This window comes from Lepidochelys kempii, chromosome 11, assembly GCF_965140265.1.
Source record: "Lepidochelys kempii isolate rLepKem1 chromosome 11, rLepKem1.hap2, whole genome shotgun sequence".
Classification (NCBI taxonomy): Eukaryota; Metazoa; Chordata; order Testudines; family Cheloniidae; genus Lepidochelys; species Lepidochelys kempii.
Genome location: NC_133266.1, coordinates 52,348,878 through 52,364,718, shown reverse-complemented (window position 1 = coordinate 52,364,718; position 15,841 = coordinate 52,348,878). Strand labels below are relative to the sequence as shown.

At 40.3% G+C, this 15,841-nt stretch overlaps 1 protein-coding gene and 1 long non-coding RNA gene across 2 annotated transcripts in view; one reads left to right on the top strand and one right to left on the bottom strand.

Annotated features, from left to right (window-relative positions):
* HIBCH (3-hydroxyisobutyryl-CoA hydrolase) overlaps positions 1–15,841 on the top strand; it is an 87,971-nt gene that overhangs the window by 9,613 nt on the left and 62,517 nt on the right. The window contains exons 3-6 of the mRNA XM_073306182.1: positions 333–473; positions 1,753–1,837; positions 3,041–3,121; positions 6,135–6,187. Coding sequence (XP_073162283.1) covers positions 333–473; positions 1,753–1,837; positions 3,041–3,121; positions 6,135–6,187 — 360 coding nt within the window. The remainder of the gene's footprint in view (positions 1–332; positions 474–1,752; positions 1,838–3,040; positions 3,122–6,134; positions 6,188–15,841) is intronic.
* LOC140895745 (uncharacterized) overlaps positions 11,758–15,841 on the bottom strand; it is a 55,257-nt gene continuing 51,173 nt past the window's right edge. The window contains exon 4 of the long non-coding RNA XR_012154334.1: positions 11,758–14,858. This is a non-coding gene — a long non-coding RNA (uncharacterized lncRNA). The remainder of the gene's footprint in view (positions 14,859–15,841) is intronic.

Here is a 15,841-nt window from a genome sequence, read left to right as displayed (position 1 = left end):
TAAAGACATTGAGGAACATAATGTATTTCAGAATGTACAACACAAAATATTTCCAAATATTCCTGCAAATTAATAAGCGCAAAGCTAGTATAATATATTTAGTATGGCTTTCGGAGCATTATTAAAGAGTAGCTGAAATAAATCAATTTTTAAATAATTTGAGAGTTGTGTTGGAAAATGTTAGTCTAGAATTCTGTCAAAATACTCACAATGACCTGAATCACAGTTACGGTGAGTTTTGAGAATGTTTATGGAATTATACTCTATACCGTATGGTTATTCAACATGAAAATACATTGTTTTACTTAGTCTCCCTATTTTTGCATGTACAGAATATGTCCAAACACACAGATTCTGCAGCTGAAGTGTTATTGGAAAAGAAAGGATGTGCTGGAGTCATAACTATGAATAGACCAAAGGCTCTAAATGCATTAAATCTTTCCATGATTCGACAGATTTATCCACAGTTAAAGGTTAGTGGCTTTATTTTAACTCAGCCTAAATTCATACATCTACTGGCAGTTTTAAATATAAAGCTGCCACTTCTTTGTTCTTTCTAATCAGTCTGTAACTTCTTGTATGGAGTCACTGACCCAATCATTAAGACCCTGCTTCAACCGGTACTTAAACTTGCACCTAACTAAACGTGTGAGTAGATCCATTGAATTCAGTGAGACTACTCACAGTTTTAAAGTAAGGCATGTCCTTAAATACCATCCTGACCTACAGATTAGGTTGAAGAATCCACATTTGCATGGTAGTTTGGTTCCCCAACTAACTTCCTACATTTAAGTGAAATGCTGAACAGTGTTGCATATGTAGTGATATGGGTTCCTTTCTCCAGAGGTTATGTAAGCCGGGCTGGGGGTGGGGAGTACTTGAACTACTCCAAATCCTCAACTGTAGAAATCATACCACTTTAACTATACTGGCATAAAGTGGTTCAACTCCCTTCTTTAGTGCAGATGCAGTTATATTGGTATAAATGTTTATATTGATATAGCTTATTACCATATGGGAAAGGGATTAAAATAGATGAATATAATGCACTTTTAAAAACTGCATCAACACTGGGAGGCTGTTCAACTATAATTATTTCAGTTAAAAACAAAAACATGCTACACTGATGTAGTTATACCGGTACAACACGCTGTGCGTAGACCAGGCTTTAGTCAATTCATTTGGCTGAAATCCATTAGTACTACAAGTCATGTACTTCCTGCCCAGTCTGTTTGGGCCTTTAACACCCTGGTCTCCTACTGGCTGAACTTTGAGCCCCAGTTAATACCATCTCAATCACAGAATCTTCTGTGGGTAGTACTGGTAGGAGCTCCTCGCAGGCTGACTGCTCTAGGGTGTAGCAACTCCTACCAGGAATGAGGACAATAGTCCTCACAGGGCACATACTTCTAATAGCAGCAAGTGCTTCCCAGCTGCTTCCCGTTTCTCTTCTGATGGTATTGACACTGAAGCTGTCTGTTGGAAGATTCAGGAAGACCTATCTACATCAATTAACCTTCCAAGCATGAACTAAATGTTTCTGACCCAGGAGAAATTTCTACTCAGCTGCATTTGTGGATTTTCAAAGTCCTGCTTTTTGTATGTTTTTAGGGCTCAGTTGAAGTTTAAGGAGGATATGGCTCATTTTCTGGAAGGAGTAAGAAGAATGACCAAAGACAGCATTTGGGAAAAGTGGTTTTAAATGAATTTTTATATATTGGGGAATAATATTTCTTTTGTCCTTCCTCTTAGACATGGGAGAAAGACCCTGAAACTTTTCTAATAATTATAAAGGGAACTGGAGGAAAGGCTTTCTGTGCAGGGGGTGATATCAGAGGTAAGGACTTGAGAATGTGCTGAATTCACCCTGGTCACTGTTTTACAATTGTGACATACAACTTTCAGTGATCAGTTACTTCAATATTCATATCCCCCATTCTAAGTACAGGGCATATGTGAATTAGTGAGATAGAGGTAAATAGATACTGTTGTGCAAGAATCATCAAGGTTTTAATGTGGCCACTGCAAAACATTTATGTATCTTAAATGAGTTCCTTTTCAGTGTAAGTAGATAATACAGAGATAAAGCAAAACTGTATTTGCCCTAGGACAGCTAAATTTTGTTATAATGGTTGAAAAATAACTCTTTATGAGTAGCTGGCTAAAACTTAAAATAGGCGTGACTGAAGTGAATGTGGTAGGAAGAGGGAAGCACTTTGAAGAACTTGCCTTCTCAAAAATATCCCTTGCTACTGAGGGCATCTGTCCTTGCAGTCTGGTGGCCCTGTTAGACAACCCACTGATATTAAAGACCCAAATAGTCATGGCAGCAAAAAACACCTGCTTATATTTATGACTTGCTATAAAGATTGTACCCTATTAGACAGATCTGACCACAGTGATCAATGCATTTGTGTACTCCCTACTAGATTACTTTAGCTAATTTAAGAACAAACTATATACCCTGAAAATGCTCCAGAGGCTGAAAATGCAACAGCCTGTCTGCTCATTGTAAACTAGTGTCCTCTCAGCACTGGGTCCTCATTTTCCAATATTCAGTCTTTCATAGGAATGTTTTTAGCTATCTGGGAAATTGGCTTTCCCTCTGTGATCATGACCTCCTGTGATCATTCCAGTGAAACCAAACTGTGAAGCTGCCAACCAGTAGGAAAGGCTCATGAATGCTGCAGGCATAATTTATGAGAGCTGGACGTAGATTATCAGATATATTATGACAAGAAATTAGTGGGGAAAAATATGCATGATAATGAAAATAACTCAAGGAAGATGATACTGATTGTATTTAAGTAATTACAATACATTTTTAAGTCTACTGGTAATTGTCACACTTCCATTTGCTGCACTGGAGTGCTGCAGGAGACAGGGGCCCCTCCTATAGAATTTAAGTCCATTTTGCAGAGTACACAAGACCTTGCTTATTGTCAATATTTAATATTACAAGGTCATTTTTGTTGTGCTGGTTAAATTTGACCAAATTTTTAAAGCAATTTTTAGTTTTAATTTTGTCTTATTTTACTAGCTATCACAGATGCAGGAAAAGTTGGAGATAGGCTAGCACAAGATTTCTTCAGAGAAGAATACATCCTGAACAATGCTGTTGGTATGTGTGTACAAAGCAATTTCCAAATCTAAAATACCTGTAGAATATTTGTGGTTTTGATTTTTCACAGTGGTGGCTCTAAAGCATAAATTCAACATTTAATTTAATAGAACTGGTAACACAGGTAAAGATTAAATCCGAAGGTATTAATTTCTGACTAAATGCCAGTTTTCGTAACCCATCACTAATTTGGCAGTGGGGAATCCCTTATAGTTTTAGGGGTGCGGCTAAGTATGGTATTCATTTCCCATTTTAAACTGTTAAACAGCTTCTCCATTTCATCTTGGGGGTTGTCAGTAACTATATTTCAGTGATGGGGAAAGTGATTCCTAGATTTGCAGATGAAGTATTTTAGATAATTGTGAAGTATTATTTGTTTAGTTTAGAGAAGACACAAAGAAGATGTGACAAGATACATAAAATGGGCACTCCTATATTTACTGTCTAATAATGTAAGAATGTGGCAGCACTCAATGAAATTAGAAGGCAGTACTGCTTTACTCATTGCATAACAATTTGTAGCAGGAGTTCCACTGATTATTACTGTGGCAAGGAGCTTAGTCGGAGTCAGAAAAAGATTGGACCTTTATGTGAATAATCTATTTACAGCCAGAGACACAAGATACTGACTAGAGGGACCATTGTTTTGATGCTGTATGGCAATTCAGGTGTAGCTAAAAGATGTTTTCAGATTAAAAATTCATATTTCTGAAAAGTTAGTGTGTTATCGTACAACACCCTTAGATTATTAAAACAGGCCTGTTCTACACTAAAGAAATAGGTTGACTTGTCATGTCACTCATGGTTGTGAAAAATCCACACCTCTGCGGGGTGTGGTTAAGCTGACCTAACCTTGCCTATAGACAATGCTAGGTCAATGGAAGAATTCTTCATTGACCTACCTACCGCCTCTGGGTATCTATGCCAATGGGAGAACTTTTGTTGGCATAGATAGTGCCTACACCAGTGTTTCCCAAACTTGGGATGCCACTGTTCAGGGAAAGCCCCTGATGGGCCGGGCCGGTTTGTTTACCTGCCGTGTCCGCAGATTTGGCCGATCGCGGCTCCCACTGGCCGCAGTTCGCTGTGCCTGGCCAATGGGGGCTGTGGGAAGTGGAGGCCAGAAAGTCCCTTGGCCCGCACCACTTCCCGCAGCCCCCATTGGCTGGGCACAGCACACCGCTGCCTGTGGGAGCCGATCGGCCGAACCTGTGGATGCTGCAGGTAAACAAACTGGTCTGGCCCACCAGGGGCTTTCCCTGAACAAGCGGCATCCCAAGTTTGGGAAACACTGGTCTACACTGATGTGTTACAGTGGCACCTCTCTAGCATTTCAAGTGTAAGAAGTCCTGAGAATATAACATCCAACTTATGTTGTTCTCGAATCTAACTTCTGTTATCTCACCTTTGATTATAAAAGGTGCACAAGTCAGTTTTATCATTTTACTTTCTTGTTCTCATGCTTTTGCAGAATCCTACAATGTTTGTGCAGTAAGAACACACAGGACTTTATGTAAACCTTTACCATTGCCTTTAAAGCACATACAAGTTTTTCTATTGATCATGGCTTCATTAAAGCATATATAAAGCAAATGTATATTTTTGCCAAATTTGATCTGATAGCATTCCTATGAGTGAGATTTTGTATTATGTATTGAAAGCATCTCTAGTGGGTATCTAAAGTTGTCAGCAAATAATGCATCTTATTTATGCAGTCAAAGTAGACATGTAGTACAAAAATTGGTTTAGCAATCCAGGTAGTAATATTGCATTTTCATCTGGGGTGATGGGGTTAAAGTGCACGTCCTTTGTTATATTTGCTAAATACTATTTCCCACTACTCAGCGTGGGGATCTTGTAGTGAAAGACCCTCTTATATATACACACATACAGAAAGAGAGAGTTAAAATTGATGTGGGAACTATAACTCCACATTTTCTTGCATTTTGTGTGCTAGTTGCTATAACGGCATGAGTTGGGATTTTGCAGTTTCTTAGATTTAATTTAAAATACTGATTAAAAAGCATAGCTTCATTCAAAAAAAAAAAAAAAGCTGTCCTCATAGAATATCAGGGTTGGAAGGGACCCCAGAAGGTCATCTAGTCCAACCCCCTGCTCGAAGCAGGACCAATTCCCAGTTAAATCATCCCAGCCAGGGCTTTGTCAAGCCTAAACTTAAAAACCTCTAAGGAAGGAGATTCTACCACCTCCCTAGGTAACGCATTCCAGTGTTTCACCACCCTCTTAGTGAAAAAGTTTTTCCTAATATCCAACCTAAACCTCCCCCACTGCAACTTGAGACCATTACTCCTCGTTCTGTCATCTGCTATCATTGAGAACAGTCTAGAGCCATCCTCTTTGGAACCCCCTTTCAGGTAGTTGAAAGCAGCTATCAAATCCCCCCTCATTCTTCTCTTCTGCAGACTAAACAATCCCAGCTCCCTCAGCCTCTCCTCATAAGTCATGTGTTCCAGTCCCCTAATCATTTTTGGTGCCCTTCGCTGGACTCTCTCCAATTTATCCACATCCTTCTTGTAGTGTGGGGCCCAAAACTGGACACAGTACTCCAGATGAGGCCTCACCAATGTCGAATAGAGCTGGGACCTTGGTTTTGCTCCTCCTAAGTTAGCCTGGATGTTTAGGTATTGACACACTTACAGTCTTAAAAATAATGTAGGTTTGTTTACTGGTTGCTTTTTAAATGCATTCTTAAGGATGGTAGAAGTGTTTCTAGAACTTGCCCCCTAGAGAATTAACTGACAAATCATACTGAAGTTTATTTATATAATTTATGAACTACTTCAAGTACCTGTATTGTTGGGTGGTGACATAAAATAACTTTATTCATTATGAATTTAACATTTTATCCTTTTATCTCTTTATTGTATAAAGTAATTTGTTAAAACTACAGCCAGTTAAGTGAAATATCTGTGTGTCAGAGGTATTTTCTTCTAGGCTGGGGTTAAGTGTATAAAAATATATTACATATGCCTAATTGTTACATTTCTGTTAGGTACCTGCCAGAAGCCGTACGTGGCACTTATTGATGGGATTACAATGGGAGGTGTAAGTAAAATATCTTTATAAGTGAGACAGTTGAGATGGCTTGTCTATGTTAATGTAATATTTGATTAAAAACATTGCGTGAAGCAAAATTGACAGCAGTATGTACTGTAACGCCTCGCTTAACGTTGTAGTTATGTTCCTGAAAAAATGCTACTTTAAGCTAAGCGATGTTAAGTGAATCTAGTTTCCCTATAAGAATTAATGTAAATGGGAGGGGGTTATGTTCCAGCGAATTTTTTTTGCCAGACAAAAGACCATATATATGTACACACACACAAATACACAGTATAAGTTTTAAACAAACAGTTTAATACTGTACACAGCTATGATGATTGTGAAGCTTGGTTGAGGTGGTGGAGTCAGAGGGTGGGATATTTTCCAGGGAATGCCTTGCTGCTAAATGATGAACTAACACTTGGCCGAGCACTCAAGGGTTAACACGTTGTTAATGTAGCCTCACACTCTACAGGACAGCAGGAATGGAGGGAGGAGACACAATAGATGCATGGCAATGGCTGCAAACATTCCCTGTGGGAACTGAATGTGATGATGAACCCACGCTATCCCACTGAAGTGCACCACTCCCTTCCACTTTCCAAAGTGCTGATGGGGGGGGGGGGGGGTGCATGTGTGAGAGAGAGACAGACACACACACACACACCGTGTATGTGAGAGAGAGAGACGCGCATTGCCCCTTTAAGTACGCTGACTCCACTCTAAGTACACTGCCTTTTTAAGTAGATCAGCAAGTTGAGACAACAGCTGCTGGCAGCAAGCTCCCTCCATCCTGAGCCCTGTCCTGTCCTCCCCTGCTCTGTGGAGATCGGGTGCAGGGCAGAGGGATACCCAGACATCAGCACCCCTGTCCTCCCCACCACCTCGGCACAGCAAGTAGGAGGCTCCCAGGAGCAGCTCCAAGGCAGAGGGCGGGAGCAGCACACAGCAGTGGAGGGAGGGACCCTTGAACTGCCCAGCAATTGATAGCCTGCTGGGTGGCTGCCACACAGGGAACTTAGGGGGGCTACCAGTCCACCCTGGTTCCAAGCCCCAGCAGCTAGCTCCAATGGGCTACTCTTCCTGCAAGCAGTGGACAAAGCAGGTGGCTGCCAAACAACGTTATAAGGGAGGATTGTGCAACTTTAAATGAGCATGTTCCCTAATTGATCAGCGACATAACAACGAAACAACATTAACCGGGACGATGTTAAGTGAGGAGTTACAGTATAATAGTCATTTAACATAAGTCATTTTCAGATATTATTGGGTGATGCTTGGCCCAAATCATTTAGAAAGTAGTTAATTTTCAAATGTAACGTCTCTCTTTGACATAACCCATTAATATACTGAAGAGGTAATGCAGCTTTTTGTGCAGCTTTTTGTTCCTATCTCTCAAGTGACCATTGCAGAAAATAGAAAAAAACTGATGTGACTCCATATATAATGAACATTAACTCTGGAACTTGCTTTTCATCTGTAAAATACCATCCAAACCTATGGCATGCTCATGACAACTCCAAGAATCTAGTTCTTGATACATTGCAGCCCCAAAATGAATTTAAGAGATGGTTTTACTGTTTTGCTAAAACTAAGCAATAAGTTGTATATTCTAAAAGTTATATGGTTAAGACTAGTTGACATTTATTTTCTGATTGGAATTATATGCACATATTGTTAATGAGCTGCTCTTTCACATGGAACAGGAGGGAAAAATACTTCTAACTAGGCAAAGTGAATGGGCTAAAGGGAAATTGTATGCATCAGTGACTCAGAATAACTTCATGGGCCAAATATTCACTGCAAATTCTTTGAAGGTGTGTTTACCTTATCCTCTTTATAGCATTCACATTTGGTAGGTGTAATCAGAGGGAAGGAGATATCATCATATATAAGAGAGTTCTGCCACAGCAGAGCAGACTGCTATATTTAATGATTCTGTTACTGTTAATGATAAACCTGTGCTTTTCTCTGAGGATTTGGTAGTAGCTTTGAAGGCAGCAGAGGACCTTGCAGTTTATTAAGGAGGCTGAAATTTTGGTATAAGAACCGTGAAAGAGTGGGGACACTAGCATGCAGAATCTGCAGAAATTTCTTCCAGCTCTGGTCAGTTTGTTGTTATTTGACACTAACCATAGTTAACTTACTTTCTTAAAGGTTAGAAGTCTGAAATATAAATATCAGTTATAACTGATTAGCTACCATTGGCTGCACACGTTAGTTCCATTTTGTTTCTTAATGATACCATATTATATGCAATACCATGAACAGAGTACTCTAAGAAAGATATATTGTGGTCATTTCTCTTTAAATTTGGCTTTTTAGATTTCACTGATAATTCAAATCCTAGCAGAGCACATCACATGATAGAAAATAAAGTTTGTATATTTGTGGTATAAAATCTGGAAATGGTTAGACCTGGGTCTTTGAGTGATTTGTTTGGTAGTGGAGTGTGTCTGTATGGGCTGAGTTTTCATTTTTAGGTAAGAATATCTGTGTGATCACTGGAAGATCTTTGTTTTCAACCCAGTGATAAAGCATCTTAAAACTATCCGTGGAGATAGCATTGCCTTAAACAATTTTACTGGTGGTGTTTGAGTGAACAGCAACACTGACAGAAGTAGTACCAACAGTAAAAGTCGTGTCTGACTACAGCAAGCTGTGGAAATAAGCCGTGGGAAGGCAGTAACTGACTGAATTGACTATCAATTTCTTAGTTTTGCATATATATATAAAAATCTGCTAGCAGCCGAAAGAGGATAGCATTTGTTGCTTGGCAGATGATAGGGCTAATAGAGTCCCTGGATGAAAGCAAGTTTTTTTTGTTTGTTCCTTGCTTGACTAGTTTTATCTACCTTCTTCTTTTCATCCCTTCTAATATACACAGCTTACTATACCAGTGCCTACCAGTATGTAGGTAGTTTTTCCAGAGTTAAGTTAAACTAAAAAAAGGGAAACTTTCCATTTACAAACCCTCACATCTAACTAAACACAAATACATGGTATCTCGTTGAGGGAGATAAGCTCATGTTGTGGTTATACAGTTGTCCTGAGCTCTTTTCACCCCTTTCATTTACTGTTTCTGTTACCAGCCTTGCTCTCCCTGCCCTCCAGGCTCCTTTCCTTCCCACCTGTAACAGGGCACACCCTGCCGTCAGGTCACTTCTCAGTTTATTCCCCATCCAGGGGGGAAGAAAAAGTACAGACAAAGTCTAGTAATTTTTATACTGGGCCTTTGGCCCCCGTTTTGGACTCATCTGTCTGATTCTAGGGTTTGAGGCTTGTAGCCTTCTACTGTGCAGATAAGGGAAACTAGCCATATCCTCTCCTTTGGGTTCCAGCCCAGGGGCCCTGTGTTGGGCAACTAACAACCACACCTTCTAATCCCTTGTTGTTTCCCTAGGCTGCTCCTACCTTTTCCCTGTTTGTCAGCATCCCTCACAGGAACATGGACTCCGCTAGTCCCATTCTGGAGTTTTCTCCTTGTGTGGCTTCTTCCCAGACAGCTACTGAGTGCGTTCTCAAGGTCCTTCTTAGTCTTCTTGGGTTATACTGGAGGCAGTCTCTCTTTCCTTAAGACAGGAGTTCCCTGCCAGTCTCTTCCTAGATTTGGGGTTATATTTCAAGCAATCTCTCTGGTCTTCCTCCTTAAGGCAGGAGTCCCCATAACCGCCCTCATCTTGGAGCTGGGATTATGGTTCAGGTAGTCAGTAATGCCTTCCTTAAGACAGGATTTTTCACAGCTCTCCTCATTAGATCTGTGATTGTGATTTAGGCCAACTGTAGGGCCTTAGCTAGCTTTTCCTTCAGCTGGCCCCTTTTTTCCCCAATTAGTCCTCCAACTTGGAGAGCTCAGCAAGCCAGACTTCTCCTGTTAGTGCCTCCTCTGCTATGAGGCAGGAGGCAGCATATATGCTGGGCTTCCTTCCTGAAGTTCATCCCAATTGGCTGGGCAAGAGGGGAGCCTTGCCCTCCCCGCTCTGCAAGGCTCCTAGTCCCAGGTCCTTAAGGAAACAGTAACAGGTTTTCCCCACTCAAGCACTACATTTTCTTGGGGCTACTTCCTATCTACCAGTATTTCATATTTCTTTTGGTCTTTGTATACATCAGACCTCCCAAACTCCTAAGGGGCCATGCCATGGTGTGCTGTCCCCTAACCACTACTACCTCTAAAGGGACAGATTAACCCTCCCACCCTTTAGATACCTTGTGTCCCTTTCTACTTTTTCTTATTCCCCTGTTTTTGTTAACCCATGCACTCTCATCCTATCCCCTATTTTTAGATATTAAATTCAAAATGTGACAATTAACGTGATATTTACCAAACATTAGGCCAAATTCAACAAACTGTTACAGGGAGGTTTAAAGTACTTTTAAAAAAAATTGTGCTAAAACAGAGGTTTACCCCTTTACAGAGCAGTTTAAATTCTTGCATTTTTTCCTGTCCTGCAAAATGATAAATCTTTCAGATTAGCTGGTGTGTCTAACAATGTGGTTGGTGCTTTCTGGTATTAATAATATAAACAACTAAAAGACTCATGGTGTCAAACCCCTCTCCTTATAACAGAGCCTGGAGCAATGCAAAGCAAGTAAAGTGCTCAAGATTTATGTTCAGATCACCATATTGCCTGTTTCATTTGACTATCAGCTGTTCTCCAACACACCAACTATTGTTTAATACTCAGATACTGGTGGAACCCAAAGTCCTGAATCTGGATTAGGGCCTTCTTTGTGCTCAGTTCTGACAAGCTGATGATCGAAGTAGACTAGACAGAATAAAGTGAGTTAAAGATGATTGGTCAGCCATTGCCTTGATCACTTTGCTTGTATGTTGCACCCCTTTCCCAACTTCTTCCTACATCTTTTGTCTTGTCTGTTTGGATTGTAAAATCTTCAGCGAGTTCAGGTGATTACTCATAAAGTATGGTAAGTATTTCTTTCTACTGAAGTATAGTGATATTTAGAATCAATTTTTTCATATAGGTTAAGGTAGAAACACTGAAGGAAATCTAGTTTTGGTGCATTCTAGGTTCATTCCGAAGTGTCCTGCCTATATTTTACAATAGGGAGGAACTTTGCAAAGAATAAGAAATTGAGTGGTTTCCTCAAACATGCCAACTTTCCTTTCAGCTAATCAAACCTTCTGCCTTGCATTATCAATCTACTCATACTCTTGTTTAAAGTGGAGGGGATGGAAAGAAACAGTGTCAATATTTATCAAGCAAATGTTACACTTGAGAATTTCATATTAAAATATTGAAAATACCTGTAAAAATGGTAACATTCAAATAGTATTTTGTGTGGCTAGAAATAATACATAGCAAAGATAAAAACTTGATGGAGTTTAAAAATGTGTATGTCTTCTCTTCCTCCTCTCCTCCAGGAAAAATATAGCCTACCCAATTAATATGGTATAGTCTGATGTCACCCCTTCATTGGCAGTATAAAGTAGCATATTAAAAGAAAAAGAAATAGGACCATATCTTGCAGACACTTAGACAAGTGTTGGGGTACCTCCAGACCTCTTCCACTTGGGTCCCCAAGAACTCAGTTCAACTCCAGTCTCATCACTCAGGTTCCTTTATTTGGCATACAATAAAGCTATGTTGAGTTGATCAAACTGAGGCATAGGAGGTGCGTGTAGGGTGTACAACACATCCAGAGTTACACAGTAAACCTCTTACTTTATATACCTTTACACATTACACTGCATTTACTATACATTGCATCATATGTTTTGGGATTGGCTTGGTCACTTTGTAGGAACCAATCCCTGTACAGCCCACACTGTCCATGTACAATTTACCCTTTACCTCATCTTACATTCCAGGACTATCTTATCCATTGTTATGTTGTTCATTGTAAATGTTTCTCTGGGTGTTCTCCCTTATCTTAGTTAGTACAGACATTCTGTTTCCAGCCTGCTGATTCATTTAGCACCTTAATTCTGTCTCCCAAGACATGAGGCCTCACCCAGGTCCAGTTACTCATCTCAAACCAGGCCTCCATTCCACTGCTTTTGGTTTTGTTTTTTTTAATATATTAGCGTTTGTTTTATTTGTATTTTATTTTGAGGGTTTTTTGTGGTTTCTGTTTTAAATTTACTATCCAGCAGTACATTTCCAAGACCGCAATAGTTGTAATTATTTGAATCATCATTAATATTAGGCTTAAAATATGAACTAGGAGGTGCAAGCTCACTTTGTTTGGTATATCCCACTGGGATGTAATTTTACATTATTTGCTTGCTGTGCCTTTAAAGCATTTTTTTTTTTTTGGTAATTTTGCTTTTACTATATTATAAAAAACTGATTCATTCTCTCTCTCTCTCTCTCTCTCTCTCTCTCTCTCTCTCTCTCTCTCTCTCACTAGCTAGCATGGGAAATTTAGGTGTGAAAGAGAACATAGGCCAATTAAAATAATATTCCCTAGGTCCTTACCAGAAGTGGTGCTTTTTAGCCACCACACAATTCTTATTACCAGCACAACCAGTTTTTACTTTACCAATGTTCCAGCATCTCAGCTGTACTGTGCAATTTGGAGTCTGTTCTCCCACAGTGAACCCACATGCTGGCAACTCTGCCTGGAAGACATTACACATGCATATGTAAGGATCTCCCAGGTCAAACAGCAGTACAAGTCTGGGGCTTTCCAGACCTTCCATTGTCTTGTAACAGTATTTCTATGGCGATAAAAAAGAGCAAGCTGTTTGGCTCCATATTACGTACCACTGGTTTTACTGTGTATGATATACTAATCCTGTCTCCCAGAAATGAAGCCTCACCCGTGTCCAATTACTCATGTCAAGCCTGACCTACAGTAAGCAGGCCGATCGATGTAGTGAGGTTACTTTTATGGGGAGATTGCTTGTGCAAAAGTTTGTTCAGTATAGCAGGGGTTCTCAAACTTTTTTTTTCTGAGGCTCCCACAACATGCTATTAAAAACTCCATGGCTCAGCTGAGACACAACAACTGTTTTCTGCATATAAAAGCCAGAGTCAGCATTAGGGGGTAGCAAGCAGGGTAATTTTCTGGGGCCCACACCACAGAGGGCACCATAAAGCGAAGTTGTTCAGGTGTTGGTGTTAGCCCTGGGTTGCAGTTCCGTGTGGTGGGGCTTCGACTTTCTGCTCTGGGCTCTAGTGAGTCTAACGTGGGCCATGCTTGGCGGAGCCCCTGAGACCTGCTTGCGGCCCCTGGTTGAGAACCGCTGCAATACAGTATATTACATCTGCTGTTTGGTAGCTATCAGAGTTTGCCTTTCCTTTCCTTTTCACATTGAGTGGTTAGGGTGCAAGGACACATGTTCAATGAAACTTTTAAAATATGAGTTGAAAACTTGTAGGGATGTTTAAAATATTAAACATTGCCTAGAATCAGCGCCACATACTTTTAAGATGTAGTCATGTGGGTTGAATGGAATTGTTTTTACTGACAGGATCTAGTGTATTCTATATTCCAGCATGTATAATGTGCACAGGAAACCTGTCAGATGCTGCAGGGAAGCAGAGCTCCACGGTTAATACAAGATCTTAAAATAGCCCTACAGACCAAGACCAATCTGGCTATTAACTAATTAGTAGTCCCGTTTATTCATTTTAAATGGTATCTTCTTCATTTCAGTATCATTTAGTTCTTGCCACAAAGATACTTTGAATTTAAGGAAGTTTGTGTAAGTGTTGGCGCTCCTGCTGCCTTTGAAAGCTTACCCGAGCAGTAATGAATACAAATGTTTGCAGATTTTTACAAGTTTAATGAATGCTATGATTTTGCTTAAGATAAGTTATTGCATTTGTAAATGGCCTGTACAATTACTGTAACTTTTTAATGCTTGTACTCTCTCACAATGCTGGACAAAAAACAGAATTTAGATGAAGGCTACGATACAATAATTTATTTAACTAGGTACTGTGGCAAGTTGCTGGCATTTCTTTGATGGGTCTCTCACTCTCTTCTTGGGGAGGGTTCAGGGCACTGTTTCTTGCCCCTGAACTGGGGGATTAACTGCCCAACTAGTGTCCTAGAGGAGGGGAGTGGAGAGGGAGGGACCCGGGCCCGCCCTCTACTCCAGATCCCAGCCCAGGGGCCCTAGAGATAGCGGTAAACCGCTTGAACTAGCAGTTCCTTCCCCTGGTCTACTTCTCTCTTCTGCCCTTCAGCTTGTGCAGTTTCCTGTCCTCCCTCTGCACAAACCAGGTGTCCCTTTACCTAGGGTCTTGGTCTTCTTAGCCCACCGCAGCAATCTTCCAAACTGCTCTCTGCTCCAACACCAATCCACTCTGCTTCAACTCCTTCCCCTGTCTGAATGGAGCAGGGGGGTTTTATCGGGTGACTGGCTTCTGGTGCTTTAATTAATCTGTAGCAAACTTTCTTCTCTCTACAGGGAATAAGGCTTCCTTCTAACACTCTCCTGCTGCCCTCTGGCCATGCTGTATCACAGTACTTAATCCTTACCAAAACATTTATCACAGATTGTTGCTAATTCCAAGAAGCTGATGTTTAAGTGTTTCAAGTCTCTAAAGTACATCATGGAACATTAGATGATTGAATCTTCTTTTCCCTGCTTATCGAATCAGTCCTGCGGATGGTTTTTTGATGTTTTTAAAACCTTCTGTATTTATAGTTGCGGTTGACAACATTTGCCAGACCAATAACAGATCAGGGAAGAGGCAAGCATCTGTCAAGATAAAATATGGTTAGGTAGAAAAAGGAATGAAAACAGACCGTGTTAATAATACATTTCAACTTAAGTGTAGCAGCATGAAACCACAGCTTGAACCTTTTACCCACACGCTACTGATTGCTAACTCTAATTTTATTTGAGTTAAAGTATACAGGATGTTATGGACAGGTTTAAATAAGAAGTTTTTGGAATGTTAGCCTAATATGTCTTTTTGCATATATACTGAGTAAACAGTTGTCATCAGGCTACCTTTCTTAAATTTCATATAGCTAGAATGTCCAAAAAAAGTAGCAATGTGTGTTTATATCTTGACCTTAGTAAGGCTTTTGATACTGTCTCGCATGACCTTCTCATAAACAAACTAGGGAAATACAACCTAGATGGAGCTACTATAAGGTGGGTGCATAACTGGTTGGAAAATCGTTCCCAGAGAGTAGTTATCAGTGGTTCACAGTCATGCTGGAAGGGCATAACGAGTGGGGCCCCGCAGGGATTTGTTCTGGGTCCGGTTTTGTTCAATATCTTCATCAATGATTTAGATAACGGCATAGAGAGTACACTTATGAAGTTTGCAAATGCAACCCCTCCCAGCTTGGTATCAAGTGCTTTGGAGGATAGGATTAAAATTCAAAATGATCTGGACAAACTGGAGAAATGTTCTGAAGCAAATATTCTGTAATTCAATAAGGACAAATGCAAAGTACTCCACTTAGGAAGGAACAATCAGTGGCACACATACAAAATGAGAAATGACTTCCTAGGAAGGAGTACTACGGAAAGGGATCTGGGGGTCAGAGTGGATCACAAGCTAAATATGAGTTCACAGTGTAACGCAGTTGCAAAAAAAGCAAAAATCATTCTGGGATGTATTAGCAGGAGTATTGTAAGCAAGACACGAGAAGTAATTCTTCTGCTCTACTCTGTGCTGATTAGGCCTCAACGGGAGTATTGTGTCCATTTCTGGGCGCCACATTTCA